The 25185-nt window shown below is 37.5% G+C and overlaps 2 protein-coding genes across 2 annotated transcripts; one reads left to right on the top strand and one right to left on the bottom strand.

Moving 5' to 3' along the window:
- The first annotated feature begins 648 nt into the window (after positions 1-648).
- On the top strand, positions 649-4834 carry LOC117240644 (bifunctional 3'-phosphoadenosine 5'-phosphosulfate synthase 2-like). Its single transcript, XM_033506660.1, has 10 exons — positions 649-801; positions 998-1168; positions 1294-1819; positions 2255-2355; positions 2538-2725; positions 2814-3060; positions 3298-3504; positions 3633-3738; positions 3922-4098; positions 4444-4834. Exons 1-10 carry the CDS (start codon positions 745-747, stop codon positions 4539-4541), a joined length of 1878 nt encoding a protein of 625 aa, XP_033362551.1. The 5' UTR covers positions 649-744; the 3' UTR covers positions 4542-4834.
- A 120-nt stretch (positions 4835-4954) lies between these two features.
- On the bottom strand, positions 4955-25139 carry LOC117240643 (NACHT domain- and WD repeat-containing protein 1-like). The gene is made up of 19 exons (XM_033506659.1): positions 24844-25139; positions 23973-24151; positions 20327-20406; positions 18831-18953; positions 18467-18612; positions 16107-16264; positions 14933-15325; positions 13917-14327; positions 12511-12857; positions 11831-12361; positions 11468-11708; positions 9389-9572; positions 8713-9187; positions 8206-8512; positions 7708-7933; positions 6168-6363; positions 5547-6075; positions 5220-5486; positions 4955-5071 (listed from the first exon to the last, which is right to left on the bottom strand). The coding sequence occupies exons 2-19, from the start codon at positions 24079-24081 to the stop codon at positions 5058-5060; spliced, it is 4737 nt and encodes a 1578-aa protein (XP_033362550.1). The 5' UTR covers positions 24082-24151; positions 24844-25139; the 3' UTR covers positions 4955-5057.
- Between the last annotated feature and the right edge of the window lie 46 nt (positions 25140-25185).

Raw genomic sequence — 25185 nt, 5'->3', positions numbered from 1 at the left:
TTCGGGCAAACTGAACTCGCTACTTCTGCTTCTTACACATAGACACGCGTCTACGAAGCGCCATATCTATGCGCACGCAACTTACATTCATTCAGAATTTCATCGAATTACGTACTTTGTGCTTCTGTACCTTTGACATTTTTCAATATGATATTCCTGACAGTTTCACGTCGTATATTAGGCTTCTGACAAAATGTAGTATTAAATAAGAAATAAGAAATAAATAAATAATAAATGAAGAGGATTACCTGTTAAATGTGGAAACCTCGAGGCTCGATAGCGTAGGCTGCCTTAAACTTCAATTACGTGTACGTTATATCCACCTTAATACGTAGCTAAAATTCGATGAGCTTCCTAAAATGCTCATTTCCTCGGAGAAATATCTTACGTAGAGCGAGAAATTCTCCGATCCCCACCCGATCCAGCTTTCCTTTTCACTTTCTCGTTTGACGGAACTCGCTGGACAGAAATGCTCGACAGCCGCGTAGTCGATGCAGAACTACACGCCTGGATAGATAGCAATCGATAGTGTTCTTTATCGAATAAGAAAATCGAACATTCGATCGGCGCCATTGCCTCTATTTTAGATGTCGCTATTAAGTTGAATTTATCTCATTCGCGGAGAAACGAATTGGTCGAATAGATCGTTGCACAGTGGACATTTAAAAACAGTAGAATCAATCGTCGAGTATTTTATAAGATCCTTATCGTTGCACGAAACTTAATGATCAAATATTCCGTATAATGGGGATATATACGAAATCTTCGATGGAAAATCGAAATACACAGAAGAATAATCGGGTATAATAACACACGTATTTTTAATGATTTATCCAGTCGTATGTAAAATAATCAACCGTCGAATTAATTATTTTCAGTAATATTTCGATGACTCTAAATCGGATAAAGTGTATTGATCTCCTAATTTACTTGAAAATTTCAAACAGCAAATAAAAGATACGTCGCTTTGAAACGTCCCGCGTTGAAATATTTGCAGGTTCTCGCGACGAATGTGATCAAACAAATACACCACGTGTCGAGGGAGAGACGAGGGGAAGCCTATGGAAAATTCAAAGAATTTTGTGGCTGTACGATTTGGTTGACAGGGCTGTCCGGTGCTGGCAAGACGTCCATCTCGTTCGAGCTGGAAAATTACCTGGTTTCTCAAGTAAACTTTTTGCTCTAAAGTTCGAAATTCTCAAATTGCCATATCTCGAAACTTGCAAATTGCCAGATTCTCGATCGGACCTCAATTTTTTAACGCTTCAGGATCATATAAACTTGCTTTTGCAGGGACTGCCAGCCTACAGCCTGGACGGCGATAATCTTCGTCACGGATTAAACCGGAACCTGGGCTTCTCGAAAGAAGATCGCGAAGAGAACGTGCGAAGAGCTGCTGAAGTAGCAAAATTGTTCTCTGATTGCGGTATGATCACCATTTGCAGCCTCGTTTCGCCCTTCGAGGCGGACAGGAGGCTGGCGAGGAAGATACACGAAGATTTTAACTTGAAGTTCTTCGAGATCTTCGTGAAAGCTTCCGTGAAGACGTGCGAAGTCAGAGACGTGAAAGGCCTCTACGAGAAAGCTAGAAAAGGAATGATTAAAAGCTTCACAGGCATCGGCCAGGAATATGAAACGCCCAAAACTCCTGATCTCATCGTGGATACGGAATTTCATAATTTGCAGACCTCGACGAGAATGGTGATCGAGTTGTTGAGGACCCAGGGAATTCTTCCCAAGACTCGAGATCAGGTTCAGGAACTGTTCGTCGAGGAGAGGAAGATAGAGGAGGCGAGAAAAGAGGCGGAGAATCTTCCGAGTACGTTGCAAATGTTTTCTCACTTAATTCTGTATTTTGCATTTTAATTATTGCCTTGGTTTGCAAAATAATTCCACTTTTTCTTGTCTTTTGTTGATTGGACAAGCAAGTGACTACTACGCTGTGGCTAAAAAACACGTGGATGGTTCTTTATTTCTGACATCATGTAATTTGCTTACGAAATTACGAAAATATAAAGATTTGGAGGTGTCATAGAATGTTGTGGCACGTAAACATTTCCGGCTAAAATAATTCACATGCGAAACATCAAATATTCATAAATTGCCACGATACACACAGATAAGATAGAGAAAGTTCTTTTCCAAATTGATGTTTCCAATTGACAAAGAGATAAGCTTTTATGTAAACAATTTCCATTTGATATATAGTACTTGATAATTGCCTAATTCCTCAAATCAATATGCTCAATTTAAGGTATCAACATCAGTAAGGTTGACTTGCAATGGGTTCAAGTACTCGCTGAAGGTTGGGCTACTCCGCTCACAGGTTTCATGAGGGAGTACCAATATTTGCAGGTGCGTAATTAAAATTTGATTAACGAATTGCATGAGATTTAAGCATAGAGAAACGAGTTCTATCTTTGGACGATATTAATTATGAAACACTAAGTTTGTAAAGGTAAAAAGTTGTAGAATAGAGATAGATTTTTCTAACGAGATAACAAATAAAATGTGCGTGTGTGTATGTTATTTTCAAGTGTCAACACTTCAAAACTATCGAACAAAATGGGGACGTGATTAATCAATCGATACCAATCGTGCTTCCGGTTAGCACAGAGCAGAAGGAAAACTATACTACAGCACCGGCACTGACCTTGAAGTACAACGGTCAAGATATCGCAATTCTGAGGAGACCAGAATTTTTCGCTCACCGAAAAGAAGAAAGGTTCGATTATGTTTTTTCAGTAAATTATTATTTCTAGTTAGTAGTTAGTCTCCTCTTATGTGAAAATAAATCGGAAACATTGCAACAGGTGTAGCAGAGAATTTGGTACAAACGACCTTGGACATCCTTACGTCAGAATGATCCACGAATCGGGTGATTGGCTGGTTGGAGGAGAATTAGAAGTTCTGGAAAGGATTAAGTGGAACGATGGTCTCGACAAGTACAGGCTCACGCCAAACGAAATTCGTAAAAAGTGCAGAGAAATGGAAGCGGATGCTGTTTTCGCCTTCCAGTTGAGAAATCCGATTCACAATGGCCACGCACTCTTAATGCGGGTTAGTTCTCATCGAAAACAACAAATTTCAAGTATAATATAAGAGATAAAATTATTTGCTTTAAAGGAGGTTCGATACGAAGCAAAATTAATTAAGTTTCCATTATCTTGATAAGAACCTAGTTGAGGGTTAAAGAAAGTCCAATAAATCCAATCAATTACGACATTTACATTTTCCTGCGCAAAAATTCCTATTCTTCTTCTCTTTTAATGTAATTATTATTCAAATTAATACCAGGATACCAGAAGATACCTCGTGGAGGAACGTGGTTGTAAGAAACCAGTTCTTCTACTGCATCCTCTGGGAGGATGGACGAAAGAAGACGACGTACCATTATCAGTTCGGATAAACCAACACCAAAGTGTTCTCGAGGAGGGTGTATTGCACGAAGACACCATCCTCGCTATTTTTCCAAGCCCGATGCTTTACGCTGGCCCTACAGAGGTATTATTTATTTCCCTAAAAAATTAATCAACAATTAAGATTGATGGAATAAGAGAAGCGTAGTATTTCGAAGAGATATAAATATTTTAAATTTGAGAATTGTTTAAAATTTGCGATTTTTATTTTAGGTGCAATGGCACGCCAAAGGAAGATTGATGGCTGGGGCAAATTTCTTCATCGTTGGTCGTGATCCCGCGGGTTTGCCGCATCCTGACAAATCTAAAACCCCGGACGGTAATATTCTGATAAGACGAATTTCACTTGTCCCTTGATTCCTAAGATTACTCGCATAAAAAATTAAAAATCGTACGCTTTTATTCTTGATTTATTGTGCGAAGTAATTTTATTGTTATATCGAAGGAATTCTGATATTTCATTATCGTGATAAATCAGCGGTCGCTTTAATTGTAAAATTAGGAAATCTGTACGATGGAACGCACGGCTCGAGGGTACTGTCGATGGCACCGGGTCTTCAGAATCTCAAAATCATACCGTTTAGGGTGGCAGCTTACGACAATAGAAAAAAAAAAATGGCTTTCTTCGAGCCGGAACGATCGCAAGATTTTATTTTCATATCAGGAACTAAAATGCGAAGTGAGTTATATTATTTTCATGTACGTGTTTCTTTTCTTTTTCTTCTAAATCTTCCTGTAATTACTTTGTATATCCTATCTTGCCTATTTTATTAATGAAATCATTAGAAATGAATCATTAGTAACGAAATTATTTTAAAAAACAATTTCTTATTTCACTTCTTATTTTAAAAAATCTAAAAAAAAATAATGAATTAAATTGTCAACCATAAATGTAAATTGCATTAAAAACACGAAATATCGCATTAGAATAAATACAAGATTTATATAAAAACATTTCTATGAAACATCCAAATAATAATAAAAAAAAACAGTACTAATAAACATTAATATACCGTTATTTCAGATTTAGCAAAATCCGGGGAAAATCCACCAGAAGGATTCATGGCGCCAAAAGCATGGCAAATCGTTTCGGATTATTATCAAAAACAACTGAAAAACTAATTTTAAATTACTATTAGCTGCAACTCTTGTACTAGAGGGTAATTATTTACAAGGACCAAAATATTTTCTGTTTAAATGAAATTTAATAATTAAAATGATAAATATAAACATCTGTTCCGCACAAAAAATGGCTGATTCTTATTGTTCACTTATAAAAGACAATAATTTCGTCAGATACAAGTAAGGTACATCGAAGTAATTTATTTATAATCTTTGTTAAAAATGATCCCTAAAAAGGTTGGGAATGGGGGATGAAAATAAATAAAGTTAATTTATTTCTCCTCTAATAATGATATACATATGTGTACCTATATTTTTATATATATATATTCATGTTTATTGCGTCAGACACGAGAAATTTGTAATTTAGAGCTTTACCTTAGAGACGTTTTCCTTTCGTGTTTTTTTTTTTCCTACTTACTATTTTTCTTCTCTGTTACTTAGAAAGACAGTGGAAAAAAGAAGAAAGTACGACGATTAGGATTTAGTCCGTTTAGTTTCTAACAAAGTATCGCTTTAGTCTGGTACACCTGGGGAAAAAATAACATTTCAATTTCAGCTTCTAATGACATTTTATTATCTCTGTCCTCGGTGCAGCAAAAAGTTTTGCTGGCGCGAATAATCATAAATAAATAAATGGCTTTTCTTAATTAAATTAAATAATTCTCTTAAACTCACCTTCTTCCTCAGAATCTGATATTCGCGTAGCTTGCAAAGAACTTTGCTTCGACAAAGTCCTACCATGAGCACGAGGTCTAGCAGGTGGCGACTGTTTATTCCAAAGTGCTTCGAGTTGATCAAAGTGTTGGGACTGGGCGAGTGCAGCCTGTTCCGGTCCTAAACCGGATGGACTACTCGTTAATCCAACTTTGCTGATCTCGTCCATGGAAGCGCTTACGCTGAATCGTCGTTGTAATCCATCCTCTATCGATGACGTTAAAACTCCTGGAATTATATAATAGTTTAATTTTGAATATAATGCACTGTAATCATCGTCAGCAATACCTGAAGTGAGATGGCCATATTTCCTATGCCACGTGTCGCTATCCAATGACACTTCTTTCTTCAATAATCTCTTATTGGGTCTCTTCCGTCCAGGTGGTCTCAAATCTCTGGTATCGCACCAAGGTGCTACGTAATCCGGTAATTTCACATACTGCGCTGGAGTATTATGCAAACATAGAATAGGCATGCATTTGTGTTCGAGTAAATGCAACGCGAGCCTCGACATATCCGTGGCAACCTCGACACCTAACACAGGGACGTGTAACATTATGCTGCTCAGTGAACAGCCCTTCTTCGTGTCCCAAATGATCAAACTCTTGTCTTCGCTTCCAGACGCTGCTAGAGTTCCATCACACGACAATTTTACGCAGGTTACATAACCTAAATGGCCTTTTAAGGTATGCAGATCGCTGCCAGTATTTATGTCCCAGACGATCAGGTTCGCATCCTTGGAACCAGAAACTACGATGGATTTGTCGAGCACAGAAACTGCGACGCAGGTGACGTGATCCGTGTGACCAACGAGGACCTGAATGAAAATCTGTTGTACTTTCTTCATTTCCAAAGATTTTTCTAAATTAAATGTAGGAATTTAAAGTTATTATTATAACATGTATAAACCTGAGATAATTTGCCGCCAGCGAGCTGCCAAACCTTCAAACTCATGTCTCTCGAGCCCGTAATCAGTGACTGAGAATCTGGAGTAACTACTAGACAAGTAATTTCTTGAGAATGCGACACTTGGTACTTTTCTTCAGGACCAACACCTAAACTTACTATTCTTAATTGATTGTCTCCTGTTCCGCATACCGCGTATCTGAAATTTAGAAAAGAGGAAGACAATTAAATCTAAAAACATCGCAATTGCTAATTTATTATAATTATAATTATTATTGTTAATAAATTATTCAAATAACGATCATTGTAGGAAAAATTGAAACAAGGCGACTGTATTGGTATTATAAAAAACTCGAGAAATATTAAGAATTAATACAAGAAAGCAAATTTCACTAAAATATCTGCTACACGGGAAAGTTAGTTTTTCTCACGTACGATGCTTCCTAATAGCAACTTTCTATCGAGGGCGGGGTTAAGACCCTTCCTAGTCCACCAACCTTCGTTTGTCCAATCCGAGGCAATGTATATTGCCCCCGCTTCCTAACCTAAAATGGCGTCAACAAATCCGATGATCCCGTGCGCCAGACACACCCATCACTAGCTTTCCTCCGACACAGCATCGTCGCTCAACTTTACTTCTTCTACATCGTTGGAAAAGTCAATTACTAAGTCTAACGCTAACGCCTATCGGGGCAGTCTAAGCATAACGCGAGAGTCGGTCTCGGTATTGTCGAGCATACATTTCCTCACCTAAATATCTTATAGTGCTACGTCCACTAATACATTAAATCCAATTATAAGAGCCCTGCTCTAACGTACATATTGTAATATCGTAGAATAGCTTTGATTGGAGATCGGCTGTGTGTGCGTGCGTGCGTGTGTGTGCGTGTGTGCGTGCGTGCGTGTGTGTGCGTGTGTGTGCGCGCGCAGGACCGAGCAGGAATGCATTGGCGAGGGTCAGAGTTGATCGAGACGTCGAGAAGCATAGAGTGGTTAGAATTGAGTTGTGAGTGTTGTCGAGCGTTAGAGTTGCTAGTGAGAGAGAGAGAGAGAGAGAGAGAGAGAGAGAGAGAAAGAAAGTTACCAAATAGTTGTCAAGTTATTTGATGTAAATACGAGCGTTGCATTTAGTTTTCCTGTTAATCAAACATCGTTTCTCTGTCTAACTAATATCTGTATTTTCAATCCATTATTAATAAATTATAATTAATCGGACAAAATTACACCTTTAATATATACCGATATTACAATATCTACCTTATCTACGTGCGATAAGTGATTATCTATCTATCTATGCTCATCAGTGTAATCTAAGTGTTGGTAATATATAATTTATAATTCTGTGAATCGCAGTGTTATACAAACTCAATCACCCCTATTATCTCAACGGAAATCAACGGATCGATCGAGTCGTGGTGTCGATTGTTATAATCGTAACGGGAATTTACGACTCCCGTTGACGTCTCTTCTAGCGACTACGTCTGCCCGCGATTGGTCGAACAAACAGTATCTCAATTTATTAATTACAGCCACTGTATCGTACCTCATATCGGAAGAAACAGTGAAACAGCGACCAGGCCCACATACTGATTGGATTAGGGTGCCGGTATCAGCTGCCCAAACTCGGATTGTACCAGCTCTATCAGAACTCACTATTCTTCGGCCGTCAAACATAGATGTGACTGCAGTAACAGGTGCCTGGTGTCTAAATGTCGATACCAGTAAACCTAAGGTCAGACCCCATACACGAACTGTTTTGTCCTCAGAACCTGTTTCCAATTTAATTTCTTGTTACTGTATTGTATCAATTTCATGCTTTGTTACTTGGTTATTGAACTATTGTACTTTAATGTATTTTGATTGAAAAAAGAAATGGGTTTTTCTTCGGTATTAAAGGCAATACAAAATTATGGTAGTATTTGCAAAACTAGTATTGCAAAAAAAGCATACAAACAAGGTAAATAAATGAAATTTTTGTTATAGTATCTGCCATATACGTATACGTATGGCAGGCTCTAATGTATTTTATCTACAGACCTACCAGAAGCAACAAATAAACCAGAAGCTGAGAATGCAATGCAGGTGACGCTAGCGATATGTCCTTCGAAAGTGGAAAGCAATTCGTGAGTATTCAATTGCCACAGATTTACGAGAGAATCGACTCCACCGGTAACTGCCATTGCTCCGTCCCTGGATATATCCAAACAAGATATGGGAGCAGTGTGTGGGTGCAACGATACCTCCTTCACGAATTTCGCGGGTTTAGCGTGTATCTCCTCGCCACGGAAACTCCAGTAAGCCACTCGATCGCCGGAAGCTGTTATCAGGAAGTCGTCCTTCTCCGTCACCTTTTCGCAAAAAATTGAATTGAAAAATTATATTATATATGAAAGATTAATTTTGATCTTTCACTACTTGTAATTTAACATGCAAATAGAAAAGGTAATTTGCTACGACGATTAATTCCAATTTCAATAAATGTTTACTCATTTTCCATTCTACCTTTTTTTATTAATATAAAATCATAAATACGAAATCTGTAATTTACCTTGACGGCGGTAACATCCGCCGAAGGATTCGCCAGCAACGTTCTCGTCAATCGTCCACTGTGCATATCGAAAACGGAAACCTTTCCCTTCGCTCCTCCAGCAATGGCTCTTCTGCAATCTTTCGCCAAGCAGATACTTTTCACTTCACCTTGATGACCTCTCAACGTGTGGACCTCAGTTCCCGTGGCCAGAGATCTCAAATATAATTTCTGATCTTCGCAGGCTGCCAATAGGAACACCGAATCGGCCGATACGTCGAGCACAGTCACGGCGGATGGTAAAACGATGCTTTTTAACAATGTGAATCTTTCTAGACACCATAAGCAGACTGTACAGTCGGAAGAACCGGAAACCAGAATTTCTCCCGCAGAATCGACGCGAATGGACTTTACTGGCCCTCTGTGGTGGTCCACTTTGATGAGAACATCGCCGGTTAGGAGACTGGTGACGATTATTCTCGAGTCTTCGCCACCGCTAATGGAAAGCGAAAGGTTTGGCGTTAGTTGATAAATACGAAACGAAATAACTTATAGAACAATCTATAATTAATACAAATAAGAAGTACTCGGAGAAGATTGAAATCTTTTCCCATTTTTCCGGTTACCTTTTTTAATCAAGATTATGGAAGAAAGCGTTTTTGATATCTTATTATTACTACACGATAAAACTATGAACCTGACAATCACTGAATTCTTGAGCGCGGACGTCAAGCACAGAACTGGGGCAATGTGTTCTTGGATTCTTAACTTCAAGGTCAGCTCTTTCATATCCCATACTATAATTGAAGTGTCTTCAGAGCCTGTCAGTAGATATTGCGAATGCTGTGTCACGGCTAAACATGAAATTGGATTTGAGTGCCCTGAAATGAAAAATATTTCTCATAAAATATCAAGTTGAACATAAAAATCTGTTTGTTTGATATTTGACTTTGGCGGGCTGATACCGCATATTGAAACGAGAATAATTATTTCGCATGATCGATATATCAGAGACTTGTATTAAATTCCATGTTCGTCGTTTTGTGAAAAAGCGAAAATACCATAGCAATATCGCGTGCTTAAAATGGCACTTAAAGTATCATATACGTTAGCTGGATTATTTTCAACTATATTCTCACAAAAGCTGACCTATTTTCAATTGCATATTAAAGCGACGCTGCTATTTAAATGCTCGTGAAATACAGATTCAGGGACAACGTACAAAGGAGGCTTGTTAGGACCATTCGCGGAGAGACGCGGTCGCTAGAAGAACGCGTCAGCGAGAGGCGTAAATTCTCGCTACGATTATGTTAATCGACGCCGCGAAATAGTCGTTCCCCTGTTTCGGCTAGGATAACAGAGGTGGTTTAATGAATGTAACACTGTATTAACAGTGTTACGTCGCGTAACACTCTACCTAGCCGAGGCCACACACCGCGGGCAAGATGGCAACCAGATGTCTTCGGATACTCACTGCGTACCCTCAACAGTCTCAAGTACCTTCCATAAATCTCATAGATTTCCTAGTAAAGGTCCTTCAAACCAAACAAACGTCTATTTCCGAAGAATTTCTAAAGACTATTGTCTACCACGGCTGGACAAGGGAAAGTTAGTTTTTCTCACGTACGCTGCAACTTTCCTCCCACTAACCACTTTCTCTCGAGGGCGGTTAAGACCCTTCGTTTAACCAATTAACAACGAAGCCTACTCCCTCGCTCTCCTAACTAAAATCGTCACCAACAAATTCGATGGTCCCGTGCGCTAGACACACCCATCCTTAGCTTTCCTCCGAGACAGCATCGTCTCCCAAGACAGTACTGATTTTACATCCTTCGAACGGTCAAAATCCTTCCACCGGGTATACACACCCGCAGATCAGTCACTCATTCATCTCGTACATACGTAACAGCGTAACTGCCTTCGTTATAAGTTGTTGGAATAAACGGTGAAATATAACTTACTCTACTGTGTCATATTCATTTAACCACCTCTGTTATCTTAACCGAAACAGGGGAACGACTACTTCGCGGCGTCGATTCGCCGAATCGTAGCGAGAATTTACGCCTCTCGCTGACGCGTTTTCCTCGCGACCGCGTCTCTCCGCGAACGGTCGTAACAAACAGGTTAACATAGAACAATATATTTTACAATAATATGATGAAGATGTTACAGAAATTTGACTCGACTTTGCGATATCTCTAGATAAATTCGTTTGCTCGTCAGATTTGTCAAAGTGTCATGTTTGACTGGTCAGAAGGAACTGAACTCCCTTCGATTATTTTCGTTTTTTCTGGAAGGCGACCCCCACTACGTTCGGATCACGCCACATTCTTTTACGCAAAGTAAAATAACGGCCACGAGTGGACGTTTCTGGAGATCGTCCTGCTTAATAAACCATGCGCTTGCCACTACAATGTTTGTTCGCCGGGCAGCCGCGACGATCCGTCTGCGACGTTGTAGGACCGCGAGCGACGGTTAGAAAATACAGCCTGTGGTAACCCTCGTGGCGTAACAAGGCTTTTTCACAGCAAATTACCAAACTGAATATAAAGTGACGAGTTTTCATCGTTGCTTCTCCTTTTCCCTCGCGAGAACTTTTAAGCTTTAGAGGCTATGCTAATCTTCTTAAAAGAAACAAATTTATTCTCTTGCAAAGGGCTCGAATTAACGTTACAATGTAAATTGTTTGCCATTTAACGCATACAATATATTTAGAAATATATTCTCTGCTAAGAATTCGAATATTTTCGTGAGCTACTAGCAATTAAATAGTTACCTTTAAAAGTATGAACCAATTGCCCAGACATCACGTGCCATAATTGAGCGTCTCCCTGGAAAGGGATAATGATAACGTGCTGTCCCGAAGGAGCAGCTTCGACGAGTTTCACACCTTGCGGACAAGACAAAGTACGAATTTGAAGAGGTAGAGGCGGTTGGAGCCAGCCATTTAATGGCACCAATAATGGCGCTGTATAACCATCGCACCATGCCATCGCTGCCGTAACCATTCTGCTGACCTTCAATCACACAATTTTCTTCTGTTTATGATCAAACAATCTTGCAGTAATTAGTGTTATTGCCATTTCGAATTAGAATATTTTGCTTCAAGTACATAATTACACTGTCAGCTATTTCTCACCAAATCTCCGCCATCTTCAGCCACAGGTCTAAGCCAACAGATCAGCTGCGCGCCAAGTTGAAGAGGATCTCTCGTCAAAATGTCACTGGACTTTCTCACTGTATAATAAACCAATTCCAAATCTCTCTCCAGCAGATACTTCCTCGAATGCTCGAGAACACACCTCAAATAACTAACAGAAATCATTTGCACGCTTGCTAAGAGGAAATCGAACGCGCAGACTGCCAATTTCTTTAACTTTTCTACGTCGCCGGCTCTCAATAAATGTAACCAAGCCTCTTCCACGTGTCTCATATTGTACGCTGTGTCTTGCGACCTCGGTCTGCTCTGGAAAGGCGTCTCTTTCTTCGGAGTTTCCTCTTCGGGGGATGATTTGTCATCCTTGTCTTCGAAATCTTCGGAGAAGAAGAGATTTGCCAACTCGCCGTGGTAGCTTTTCAATGTTTCCTGATTGGGGAAGTACCTTTTTCGGGCTAAGTCGCGAATCGGATAACGCCAGGAGAAAAGCAGCCTTCCGCCCATTACGCGAACCTGTGAATAGCGAATTGATGGATTTGTGGATTCTTCTGCCAGTTTCGAAATAAGAACAAGATCTTCGAAGATTATCGAGTCGAGACGTTTAACTTTTTGGAAAGGATTTCTTTCCTAAATTTTCTGCCAGAAATTTCAACCAGACTTACCTTGAGATATTCGTTGAAGGTTCTCCTCACCAAGCACCAGCTGCCAAAATTGAACTGCCCTTCGTTTAGAAATAGCGGCCCGTCGCCTCCGGTTGGCATGATCACCTCAAGAATCTCCGTTTCGGACAAACCATACTCCGTGGAAGCCAAAATGGCACCGATTCTGTTAGCCGCGTTTTCACCTATCAACTTCTCCAACGTGTCGAAAACGTTCTCTGTCTCGTGGAAATCCGTACCCGAATCTTGCAGTTCGATTAAAATCTCATTGCTGCGTAGTCTTTCTTTTTGTATTGGGGTGAGACGCAGCACTTCCGGTGGAAGAGCCGTAGTCACGATTAAGTGCACTCCTAAAGTGGATGAACAAAGTACGTTTCGTTTTATACTTTGCAATGTTTGTTGTTTGCTTTCTTGTTTATTTATATGTCGGAGATGAAAGGAAAACCGGAGCCTTCCCTTTGCAATTTTGAGGAAGCCTTCTAATGCTTTAGCCTAGATTTTATCATAACTGTAATTAAGCAATTGTCATTTGTAATTGTTCGATATTTGTGAAAGCGAAAGTGGGTTCGAGGTGACAACTGGTCGCCGAACGTAGCCACGGTCACGGGATAAACGTTTTGCCTGACGAAGGTGTGGATCGGTTGTATCGTTCCCCCTAGAAATCACATAGAATTGTACTTTGGAGATGTCGATATAATGGGACACATGTTGTATTAGGAATCGATCTCCAGACAGAAACTGCCTAGCAACGGCGTTTGGATCTTTCTCGATGCTTCCAAAGAGTATACAACAAACTCTTGGCAGAAACTGCCTAGCAACGACGATTGGAACCTTCTCGATGCCTCCAGCGAGCATATAACAAACAAATGCAGTCGTATAGCGAAAAAGATTTTCATCGGATATTCGTTCGTGTGATCGCCTTGGAAAGTGATACATCGAGCAATTTACCGAGTATCTCAGCAATCGTATTTTTATAGTAAAGAGTTATCCCGTTGACCGTGGATTCGTTTGAACCCCGGAACATTGTTAATAGCGTTAATTAAATTCATTATTCGTGAAACCTATCGATCGTTAATCTCATTATTCGTTAAATTTATTATTCGTAAGACATATTATTCGTTCCTCTTATTGTTCGTTAAACTTATTATTCTTTAATCTAATTAATAGTTAAACTTATCATTTATTAAACTCATTATTCATAATATTTTGTAAAATCTTGTTTATTCGCGTAAATATATTCCCTGTTTCGTAAAACAATGGCTAATTCAAACGAAGAATCGTTACGCGCCTTAAATCCTAATGATAACCCGACATATATATCGTATACTGTACGTATTATCGTTATATAACGATATATTTGAAACTGTGACCATCGCTTAGAAATTCTAGCAATGGCAATTACACGTTACCTGGTGGAAGATTCAATGGCAACCAAGACAGAGCAGCGACGATATCGCAGTCAAGAGGATGCAATCGATGAAGATCGTCGAGAAGAATCACCAGTTGCTCCATCATCGGTTGCTCTTCGATGCGCCTCAGAATTTGGCCCAGCCAATTGTTCAGGTAAAGCGGATCAAACGAGGCGTCTTTAGGAAGATTCCCATCCAATAAACCAGAAAGAAAACCTACATGTTGACAGAGCACTCGAAGTAGCTCGAGACTGTACGCTGATCGAGGAGTGGAAGCACAGAGTCGAACCACTTTGAACGTGGTGCAATCCAACCAGGAAGAGGCATCCGCATAGATTCGCGACAATAACGATGACTTTCCAGAATACCTGCTACCCTTTATCAATATCGGACCGTGTTTCTGCGATTTACCTGTTAAATATAAAAAAATAGCTTGTCAAAGGTAAATAGATGCACTTTTGCTAAAACGATTTCGTTTATAGAATGATCATCCTTTCGACGATTAATTTTCTCATTCAAGCAACTTGCCAAGCTACATAAAATACGATCCTCTTGGTTTTGTACTTTTTTTTACTGTAATTCAGAAATCTGTTCAAAGCAAACTGCCTTATAAGATAGAAATTAATAGGCAGAAAAGTGTATTAGGGGAGCTGTTGCTTTAATAAACAGACATCAAAGTGTTCTGGCGAGGAATCGTGCACGTGCCTCTGCCTTTAATATTCTCAAACGTTCAAAGGATTATGTCTCCGGATAGCGGAGGCATCCAGACGACGAATTAAACGTTTCAGTTAAAATCTCTGCCGTTACGTTCAGCGTTAAAAAATTCTGTCGCTTTAGAAGTCTTGCGCAGGTATAGCGGAATAAATTAAAACTTAATTCGCTGGTAATGAATTACATTTGAATTTCGTTTCAGCGAATTCATCAAACTATGATATCAAAATTAAATCAAAGCCAATCGACATGCGCACGAACCATTGTTCATAATTAAACGTCAAAATCGTTATCATTAATCTCACCAGCTATCAAAAACTCCTTGATCTTCTCCACGTTCTCGTTATCCTCGCAAGGCGTAATTTGCCTGAGAAGCGCTAAATGCATCAAACTCTCCGCGTAGATCTCCTGCACCATCTTCTTCTTGCTTTTAATTTCCGGGTCCGCCTCGATGGAGGCGTTCACCAAATTCTGCACGCGATTCGTCACAAGGCGACAAAGATGAGCCAGGTAGCCCTTGTGCGACCTATTGTCAGGATTAATGCCACCTTGTTTTTGATCCACTTCAACGTTGATTATATTGTCAGGTGGGAGACGACTGTTCACCAAGGACGTCAACGAACACACTGCTCTGGCAGCCTTCTTGCCTTTCCACGAACGTGTCACGGCTATTACACCATCGCCTGTTTCGTCCAGCTCTGGAAACAATTGTTTTAGGGTGACAGAGGATGGAAAAGGAATCCCGTGGCAGAGATGTATTTTCTGACGAATTATGTTAACAGCAGGTGGGTGTTTTAGTAGAATATCTCGCGTCAAATCATCTTTATTGAAACAAATTAAAATTTTCATTCATTTATTTATCAGATGTGCAAACGGGTAATCCAAATTTCCCAATGAAACTCAAGTTTTATTTGAAAAAAATACAGCAAGTTGTGCGATGGCTGCTTTCTGTAACTTCAAGCCATCCATCAGGCAAGTGAAGCATTCCATCAGGGACAAGTGCTGTCTCCGGGCAAGGTCCAATCATCGAGTCATTTCATCCAGTGAATAAGCTGGTGCTACGGGATATCCGAAGCAACATTCGTTAGGATGTGTGTCGTAACGTTGTCGCTCAGCAATTTCACAGAACATTCTCCTTTGTCAATGTCCTGACGACCGGGCCTGGGTTACAGCATACAACATTTTCCTCTGATGGAATTCAACATTCGCCTAACAGATGTCCTATACCTAGGTGTATAGGAAGCAACGATGAACATTTTGATCTTGCGGTGTTCTTCTTCTTTTCTTTCTTTGTTTTTTTTTTTTTTTTTTTAATAAACTGAATTTCAATGAAAAATTTGGACTCGCTTGTACACGTAAAATAAAATCACATTAAAATCTCCAATACAATGGGAAGTATGTGATCCTAATTCAATGCAGACCGGAGCAATCGAACAAATATATGTTAATGTTTTGAAAATATCGTTATCGGTAGCTTACTCAAAGCGTACTCCAGCTGTCTCTCCGCGGTGCTCTTCAATATATTCTTAATTTCTTCGTCATCACATTGCTGCGAAATTGCAGCTTCAGCAGCCTTCTTCAATGCCAGCCTTATGGTCGGTTCCGAATTCTGCCAATCGTCTTCCGCTGTTCCTAATCTGTTAATTCATTGTTTCCAACGTAGACGATATTCCAATATTTTAATATCAAATATCTACTATATTCAATTTTCCATTATTTTTCACATTGCTATTTCACATTTCTATCTTCTATCTGCGTTTCAGATAAAATTTGCCAAAACTTGGCGAAGGATATCGCGGAGCTACGCGGGACAAAGTACCAGCGTGAACTTCTGTACCCTTCTCTATCAAAATTATTCGTTTGTTCGATGGAATCGCCGGTTGAAGCTAATGGTACGAGCGTATTATTTCCAGTAGAAAGCGGCAGGAATTCAGTGAAAGAACAGCCGAGACAAAAGTAATTGTGGAAGCTTTAGAAAAGCGGAGAAGGGAACGACTGGGGGGGAAAAGAGGAAAGAAAGAAAGGGAGGGATGAAAATTGGAACGGATGAAAAAGTGAGTTGAAGGTGACAGGGAAATCTCGGGCGGATGCGAAAACTGAGCCGACAAAAGGCAAACGAGAAGCCTATTAAAAGGGAAAGTACGAAGCGAGCTTGGCAAAAAGAATTAGTTAGGGTGAAAATAAAAAGGAAAAGGCGAAACCTTTGTAAAAATCGCGTAATGGCGATTGTATTATATTTGTCAAGTGATTCCATAAATATTATAAAATAATAAACATAGGCTGAGCATCAAATTCAAGGGGTCGCTGAATTTTCATCAAACTGTTCGACTAAAAATGAAATTCTCGAATCTATTAGGTCATCCCATAAGTTCGTGCCGACTTTTGTGTATACGTTTCATGTGTCGATTTATAAACATACGGCGATAAGGGACCAATGCACTTGAGCTTAGTTGATCGAGAACAGGCTAGAGCAGATTTTCGTGGCTATAAAATCGTAATATAGCGAACACAGTGACTTCTAACGGTAAAAACTCATGAGTGAAGTGCGTATCCATTTTCGACGTCTCGTGTTATATGAATTTCGGAAAGGAAGTTCTGTAACAATTGCCACGAAAAACATATGTGCTGTTTACGGAGAAAATGCGTTTTCATCTCGCACCTGTAGGAAGTGGTTGCAACGTTTTAGAGCTGGGAATTTCTATTTAGAAGACGAGGAACGCTCCGGGCGTCCTCCTCAGACAGACGAACATAAAATTCGGGATCTTGTCGAAAAATCACCAAGTGATACCATTAGTTCAGACAAATATTGCACTCAGTTAGAAAAATTAAGGGAAGCGCTAGCTGAAAAACGACCAGGTTTAGCGAATAGGAACAACGTTATCTTCCATCGCGACAACGCTAGACCGCATGTCGCGAAAAGCGTTAGAAAAAAATTGTCTGAATTTAATTGGGAAATTTTACCACATCCCCCATATTCCCCAGACATTGCCCCATCCGATTACCACCTGTTCAGAGCATTACAACACTTTTTAGTAGGTAAAAAAATTTGAAAATATCGACATTCTGAAAAATAGCTTAGAAAATTATTTGAAAGAAAAACAAGAGAACTTTTATCGAGACGGAATAATGGCCCTACCAGAAAAATGGCAAGAAGTTGTACAACGAGAGGGGGATTACATTTTTCCATGAAACCGAAAGGTATGTAAACGATCTTAACATATATAACCGTTCGAAAAACGGCACGAACTTATGGGATGACCTAATATATATGGTTCCTGAACTCTGATGTTCCTAACTTTCTCAACTATAGTATCAGCTACGTTATCGTAAAGGTAGTGGAATCGCGATCGGTACGAGGCAGTCGGAGTCGAAACGAAGTTATCGGACTAACTTTCACGCAGAATAGAGTTGACGAAGGTTTGTTGACACGTGAAAGAGGATTTCAGATTTGCGCGATAGGAACTTGGATTCATCGAGCTTCGCCTCCATCTGTTAGATCGCTTCTACCAATATCAGAATCTTCCCTTTGATTCTAAAACTGTTACCTCTGTTATTCTCTGTTCTCTGTTATCACTCGGGCATAGTCGAATGTTCTGCAAGTAAAATCATATCCAACGAAACTTACTATTTATTAGCTCATTTTATTAGCTCATAACGCGAGAAATAAGGAAATAGGGGGAAAAGGAGAAGAAAAGAAGAAAGCGAACGAAGAGAGTGGAAATTGTGGGTCAACTCGGAGTAATAAGAGCAGCTTTCCTTTTTTTATTGTCCTCGCTCACGCCTTCGCCAACCGCGCATTCCACTTCAATGCAACGGCATAGTAAAAGGTAACTACTTGCCTGCCAGCCTTTAGAACGTAGCAATCATTGCTGTCGCGTTCGTAGTACTCTTGCATATTGTCGCAGTGACTGGAAAGAACATCGTACGTTCCGCAAGCGAGCTTCGTTGGCACCCATCCTACGTTGTACTCGTCACCGATTAGTAGCTTCAAACGAAAGCGAGGTATTTCATTTAATTATAATTTCGTTCAAAAGGTATCGATTGCAATGCGAAAATGTTACTTAGATGGAATGAGATTCGTAGAAAAGAAGAAGAAGAAAAAAAAAAGGAAAATAATAACTCTTCCTTTCTCTGTCTCAAATAAAATTTCTGCAGGAAACGAAGAAATTTTTTCTTTGGAAATTATCGTTGACAAAAGCTTACCAATAAGAAACAACCCCTCGAGTGTTGATAAGCGGCGTGTATTTCGTCGAAAAAGTGTTCAGCTAAATACGGATTTCTATCGGGATTCACATTCGTTGCGTATTGCATATCCACCAGCAGGACCTATAGTGTTTCGATTTTTTAACCAGTGGTTCGAACATGCAAATAAAGAACAGAAAATAAATTAAAGACGAGCGAAGACTTTAATTAATTTTATTAAGAATTTCATAGTAACGACATTAAAGGGGTGTCTTGAATTGGAATGTTCTAAAACAGCGTTTCTTTGTGATTTTTTTTTAGGAGGGAAAGAAAGAAACGAAGTTATTGAATTTCGAGGTATGGTTTTATATATATTTAACGAACACAAAAAAATTTTTTTTAAAGTAAAAAAGAAATTATAGCAGATTTCTAAGTCTATTTCATGGGCTGCAGTGTTCAATCGGCGTGAAAGATCCAGCTCGTAATTTTTGACTGAAACGAAAGACCAAAAAAGGATTAAATTATTGTATATTTTTCTTCTGGGTGAACCAAACAAAGGCAGAAAAAAGTTTATTTAAATAATTGCTATAGCACCCCAAAATTTATTTTTTTTTAAACACATTTTCTTTAAACCCGCCAAAATTTTTAATTTCACATTTTTTTCTACCGTTGTTTAGTTCACCCAGAAGAAAAATATATAATAATTTAATCCTTTTTTGGTCTTTTGATTCAGTCAAAAATTACGAGCTGGATCTTTCCCGTCGATTGAAGACTGCAACCTATTAAATAGACTTAGAAATCTGCTATAATTTTCTTTTTTACTTAAAAAGAAATGTTTTTGTATTCGTTAAATATATATAAAACCATACCTCAAAATTCAATAACTTCATTTCTTTCTTTCCCTTTTAAAAAAAATCGCAAAAAACGCAGTTTTGGAACATTGTAATTCAGGACACCCCTTTAAGAAATAAATATCCAGCGACATTCACAAGGACAATTGAATATTATTATACTACTTTATGCTACTTATGCTTTATATTGATATTATGTTCAAGCATATACAAGCATATTATATTATCATTATCTGTATACTAATTTTATGTATACTGTAAAGCTGAGGAATAACTATAATAAATAAAATAAGAAAATGTGTACTGAGGAAAGGAATCAGCCGCGTGAAAGATGGAATCGGATGTACAAATAAATAGATAAATATTATTATTACTATTCTATTATAATAAACAGTATTTCAGAATGAAATACCTTTAACGTAGTAAAATACAAAATTTGTATTATTTGAAACCTTCGCAGATTTTTCCAGAAAATAATATGTTTCGTTACGATTTACTTTAGATCAAATCAACGCTGATTTTAAGTGAATTTTGAATAAAACAGCTCTAAACTATTAGCTGGGAAAAAGTAGTAAAAGCTACAAAGGAACGTTGACTGAGTTAAATTTTCGAGTTTAACGAGCTACAAAGGAAAATTCATGAAGGAAATTCCACTGTTTCTCGTACCTCGATTCCCATGTCGTCGTAAATCGATTGCAGTTCAGGCCCGACAAGTTCCAATAATTGCTTCCTTTCTTCGATAAATTCTGGAAATATTAGAAACAAAGGAAAAGCGTTATAACGGCGTGACCCAAAAAGGAAAAAAAGAATGTGCAACAGATATCGAAGCAGAAACATCGATAAGAAGCATATGCTGGTATAATTTTACTTGGAACAATTTGATAAAGCTTTCGATTCTCCCCAAATAGAAAATTCGATTTTTAATTCTGAAGATGATCATATTCGTTCGTCTAGTGGCGAAGATCATAAAAAGTGCAGCTAAGTAAATTAATATAAAAATCAATTATAAAATATCTGCGAGACTTTATCCCTGCGATTCTTTTATCCCTGTGCAATAAATTTAATTTCTTTGTTAAATGGAACAAGCCAATTTTTACGAAAAGCAAAGAGAATATCTTCGAGATTTATTTCTTCGCTGGTAGAGAACAGAATTTTTTCTTTATGGTCTTTATACTCCTGGACATCATTCTTTCATTTTCTCCGCACGTAAAAGCTCAACGATCCTGAAAAACCGGGAATTCTCCGGCGATAACTCTTTAAAGAAGCATCTCGCAGATCCACGTTTATTGAAACAGCTTTGCACAGAATAGTTTTCGTAGCTCAACCCATGTAATAGAACTAAGGAAGAGTGCGATAAAATAAAACGATAATAAAGTAGGTGGGAACATCGAATGAAAGCACTGGCAGGGAAAAATGGACAATTTTACAAACAGACAAACAAGTGAACGGATCGACAAACTGGTTTATTCAGCGATTAACAAAGTTTATTAATTTCCCCTCGTTGCCTTCACCGGTTCATGCGTGCAGAATATACAGTGTGGTGCAAAAGTTTTCCATCATTTTCTCTCCAACACTTCATTTTGGCATGTTAAAGAGCCGTCAGACTATCGATATACAGGATAGATCACGTCACGTTACTAGTTCGAATAAAAGCAAATTGCAGGAAATAAGCAAATTTTTCAAATAGAAATTTTCTTCTTTTTTCACATACACTGAACAATCTGATTGTTCTACGAAAGAAATTCTCAGGGTAATCATGGTCGATAGCTGGTTAGTTTAAAAGATATTTCAACTATAATTTGATAGAATTTATCATACGCAAGACAAAGAAAACATAAATACAAAATGCGCTATTGCGTTATGTCTTTCCCTGTATTTCATAATATTCTACTACTAATTTCATTATATTGTATATTGTACCGTATAATTTCATTATATTGTATATTGTATCGTATAATTTCATTATACTGTATATTGTATTGTACAATTTCATTACATTGTTCATAAATACAAAATGCGCTATTGCGTTATGTCTTTCCTTGTATTTCATAATATTCTACTACTAATTTCATTATATTTTATATTGTATCGTATAATTTCATTATATTGTACATTGTATTGTACAATTTCATTATATTGCATTGTATTTCATTGTATTGCATTATATGTATATATAAAATATCTTTCACGTTAATCAGTGACCTGTTAATCACGTTACCCTGACACTTGTTCTCATAGAACGACGAGAGGATTCCACGTATGCAAAATAAGAGGAAAGTTCCCATTTATAAAAGAGCAGTGCAACTGCGAGATACACGTGCGTTCTTGCACTTGAGAAAAAGATATTACCGCGTGTGTGTAGTTCACTTTCGAGCGTTTATCTTTCCTCGGTTTCACCTCTCTTCTCAGCTCGGTTTCACTTTCCCCTCATACCTATCGTTTACAAGAAAAACGCTGGGAACTAATACCGTGAACACTCTGTATATCGTCAATATTTGAACACTCTGAACTAAAAGGATCAATATGTATTGTTAATACAGTATCGTCAATATCATAGAATGATGTGAGAACCTTGAAACATTGACAATATTATTAATTGTCTGAGGGCACCCTTACATATTGTGCACATGTAATAACACATACACATGTAATAACAAATAGTATTTATTAAATACAACAGTGTTATGTTTGCTTTTATAAAACATGTGCTTAACTAAAAGAATGAAATGCAATTTCTATGATTCCGGTTTTTTCAACAGAAGAGCGTTATGAATTTGTTTATCCATGTACTTTTGCACACCAGTGTATATACATGTACGTATATGTATAATACATTCAACATTCGTGACAAGTATACAGACATCGAAAGGAAATAACGTGTATGTGTACACAGAGAAACGCATTCGTCGTCTAAAACGCAAGCAAATTGATGTGGGCTACGTATACCTATGAGTTGCATATTTTTATATCTTCATAAGAATTAAATATTAAATTCGTCAATCGCCTTAATCACACAATAATAACGATAAGTTAATAAATAAAATTTAATAAATGGAACAAAATAAACTCGATAAATAAATGATAATGAAAGTACTTATTTATTTATTGAGTTTTTATTGAGATTTATTTATTGAGTATTTATTGAGATTTATTTATTGAGAAAGTATTTATTTCTAAGTTTTATTGTTAGATGAAATTCGATGTAAAAAGTCACGACGTTTAGATAGATTTACTCTTAGATATTTCGAATGAAAATATATGATTTTGAAAATTTGTATTTTATTATCTTGCCAAGGTTTACGTAGCCCCTTTCGACAGACAGGTTTGATAAATAATTGTGAAGAAAAATCGACAGCTACACAAGCATATCACAAGACGAACACACGAACTGAGAAAATAATTAATTGGTCACATCGATTCACAGAAATAAATATGCACGCCAACGTATATTGCACGATTTATTTCATAAATTAACAAACGAAGCGTTTCGTATTGGTTTAACCCAACAGACACCAAAGATATTTCCAACAAACATTTTTCTTTTCCTATTTAGCTTCTTTTCTCTCGTTTAATACAATATTGGAATGAAAGAATTTGAAATAATCATATTCCCTTGTTTCCACCTTTCTCGTTTACTGTTTGCAGCTACATTAACCATTTAAAAAAGATTGTTAGAAACGTGATCGAAATTGTTAATTAAACTCGACCAGAGTTGCTGCGAACGTTTTTCTCTTCTTCTTTCCTCGTTTAAAAACCCATTAACAAATTCTATGAATTAAAAACGTTTCATTTCTGTGTTAAGCAAATAAATGGGAATTTTAAAAGAGAAGAATGATTATTTATAAATATATAAATATAATTTATCTTTGAAACATTGGTGCCTGATGAATTAACGACGAGGATACACGCGTTACAAATAAACGTACCTTTTAAATGACACATTTTTCCGCTGCTGCTTTTTCAACAAAACCTTTTCACCCGATTCTTTGCTCTCCTTCAAATTATTTGTCAAATACAAATCTCTGATCGTACGATTAAAGAAAACGAATTCTACTTTTCCAAGAAAATCTATTCTAAATTTCACCCTATTCTTTGCTCTCCTTCAAATTATTCGTCAAATACAAATCTCTGATCGTACAATTAAACGTTTGAGTTAGGGCAAAAATTGTGTAAAGCAACAAATACAAAGACAACGATGTGTGGCGATATTAAAACGTAAGTAACTGTATTGAAAGAAAAACGTGTCATTTAAGAGGGAACAGACATAAGCAAGTGAGAATATCGATAAAAGAATGTGATTAGCAGATAAGACCATTCCGTTCTCCAGCGATGAAGATTTTAATGAGCCTCGGTGCGGGCAAATTTTTAGGGGGTGGTCCACCCCTAATCACCCCAGCGATAAGTTCCACTTCCAAATTCATTTTGGTGTCGCCTTGGCCTCGCAATTCAGTGCAGCATCCTCCCCCACGTGAAGGTATTCTAAAGCTCAGACTGACGCAAAGTGATTAAATGATTAGATGGTTGTCGTATGACGAGGCAGGGTAAACTTTTAACGTGGACACAATTCCATCATGTTTCAAGTTTCACATCTTGGCATACGTTTTGTGATTACGTTTTTAAACGGGGGAGTGAATTTTTAATGACGAGAAATCCAAGCTTATGACAACGGAATATTTCAATGTTAATAATAGAATAGGAATTTTCGCGATACGCATTTTATTAATTGCTCGTAATTATCGTTCGTGGTAATAAAATTTCAATATATGTATAATTGTTCTTTACAAGTCATGATTATCGATTACGAATGTGTATAAAAATTTCACATATTGATTTTGTATTCGTTTAACATATTTATAAGTTTGCAATCGAGGCAACGGCAATTATAAATTTATCGCTTTAAACGAAGCTTTGTTTTAACAAAAATAGGATTAACAAGAAGATACGTTGAATCAGAAGAAAACATTTTTTATTAAAAGAATTACGATGCCTCGATTATTCGATTGATTTTCATTAAAAATTATTGTAAAAAAGAATCGGGAAAATGGCATTCCCGAGATGCGAATAATAAAATAATTTAAAGAACACTATTACACGATCAAATCTATAACGAAGAATAAAATAATGCAATAAATAAGTTACCATCGTATAAAATATTAGATATTTTATACTAAATAAATAATCACCTCTATCCGTAAAGACTCTTCTTCCTTTTCAAGATTTCTTCTTTTCCCTGCTAATATTTCTCTTCTATTTCCAGTAATAACAATGAAAACAAACTTTCTTCTGTTCGATAATCTCTTTAAACATGGATCACCGTACAACTATACAACAGTATATTTTTAACGTCTGCGTATATAATTATATATTTTTCAAGTACAACGAATTATATTCGCCTATAATATCGTTTCTTCGTAAATTGATTAGTTTCTTCCTTTTTATTTTATCGTTTAATCGTTTTATCGTTTACTCTGATTATAGTTTCTCTGTTTATACTTTCTCCTTTTCGTTAGGAAATTATTTCTATA

The sequence above is a fragment of the Bombus vosnesenskii genome, unplaced genomic scaffold (genome assembly GCF_011952255.1).
Source record: "Bombus vosnesenskii isolate JDL3184/JDL3185 unplaced genomic scaffold, Bvos_JDL3184-5_v1.1 scf7180000014824, whole genome shotgun sequence".
Lineage (NCBI taxonomy): Eukaryota > Metazoa > Arthropoda > Insecta > Hymenoptera > Apidae > Bombus > Bombus vosnesenskii.
Note: the sequence above shows the minus strand (reverse complement) of the source record. Positions and strands in the feature narration are given on the sequence as shown.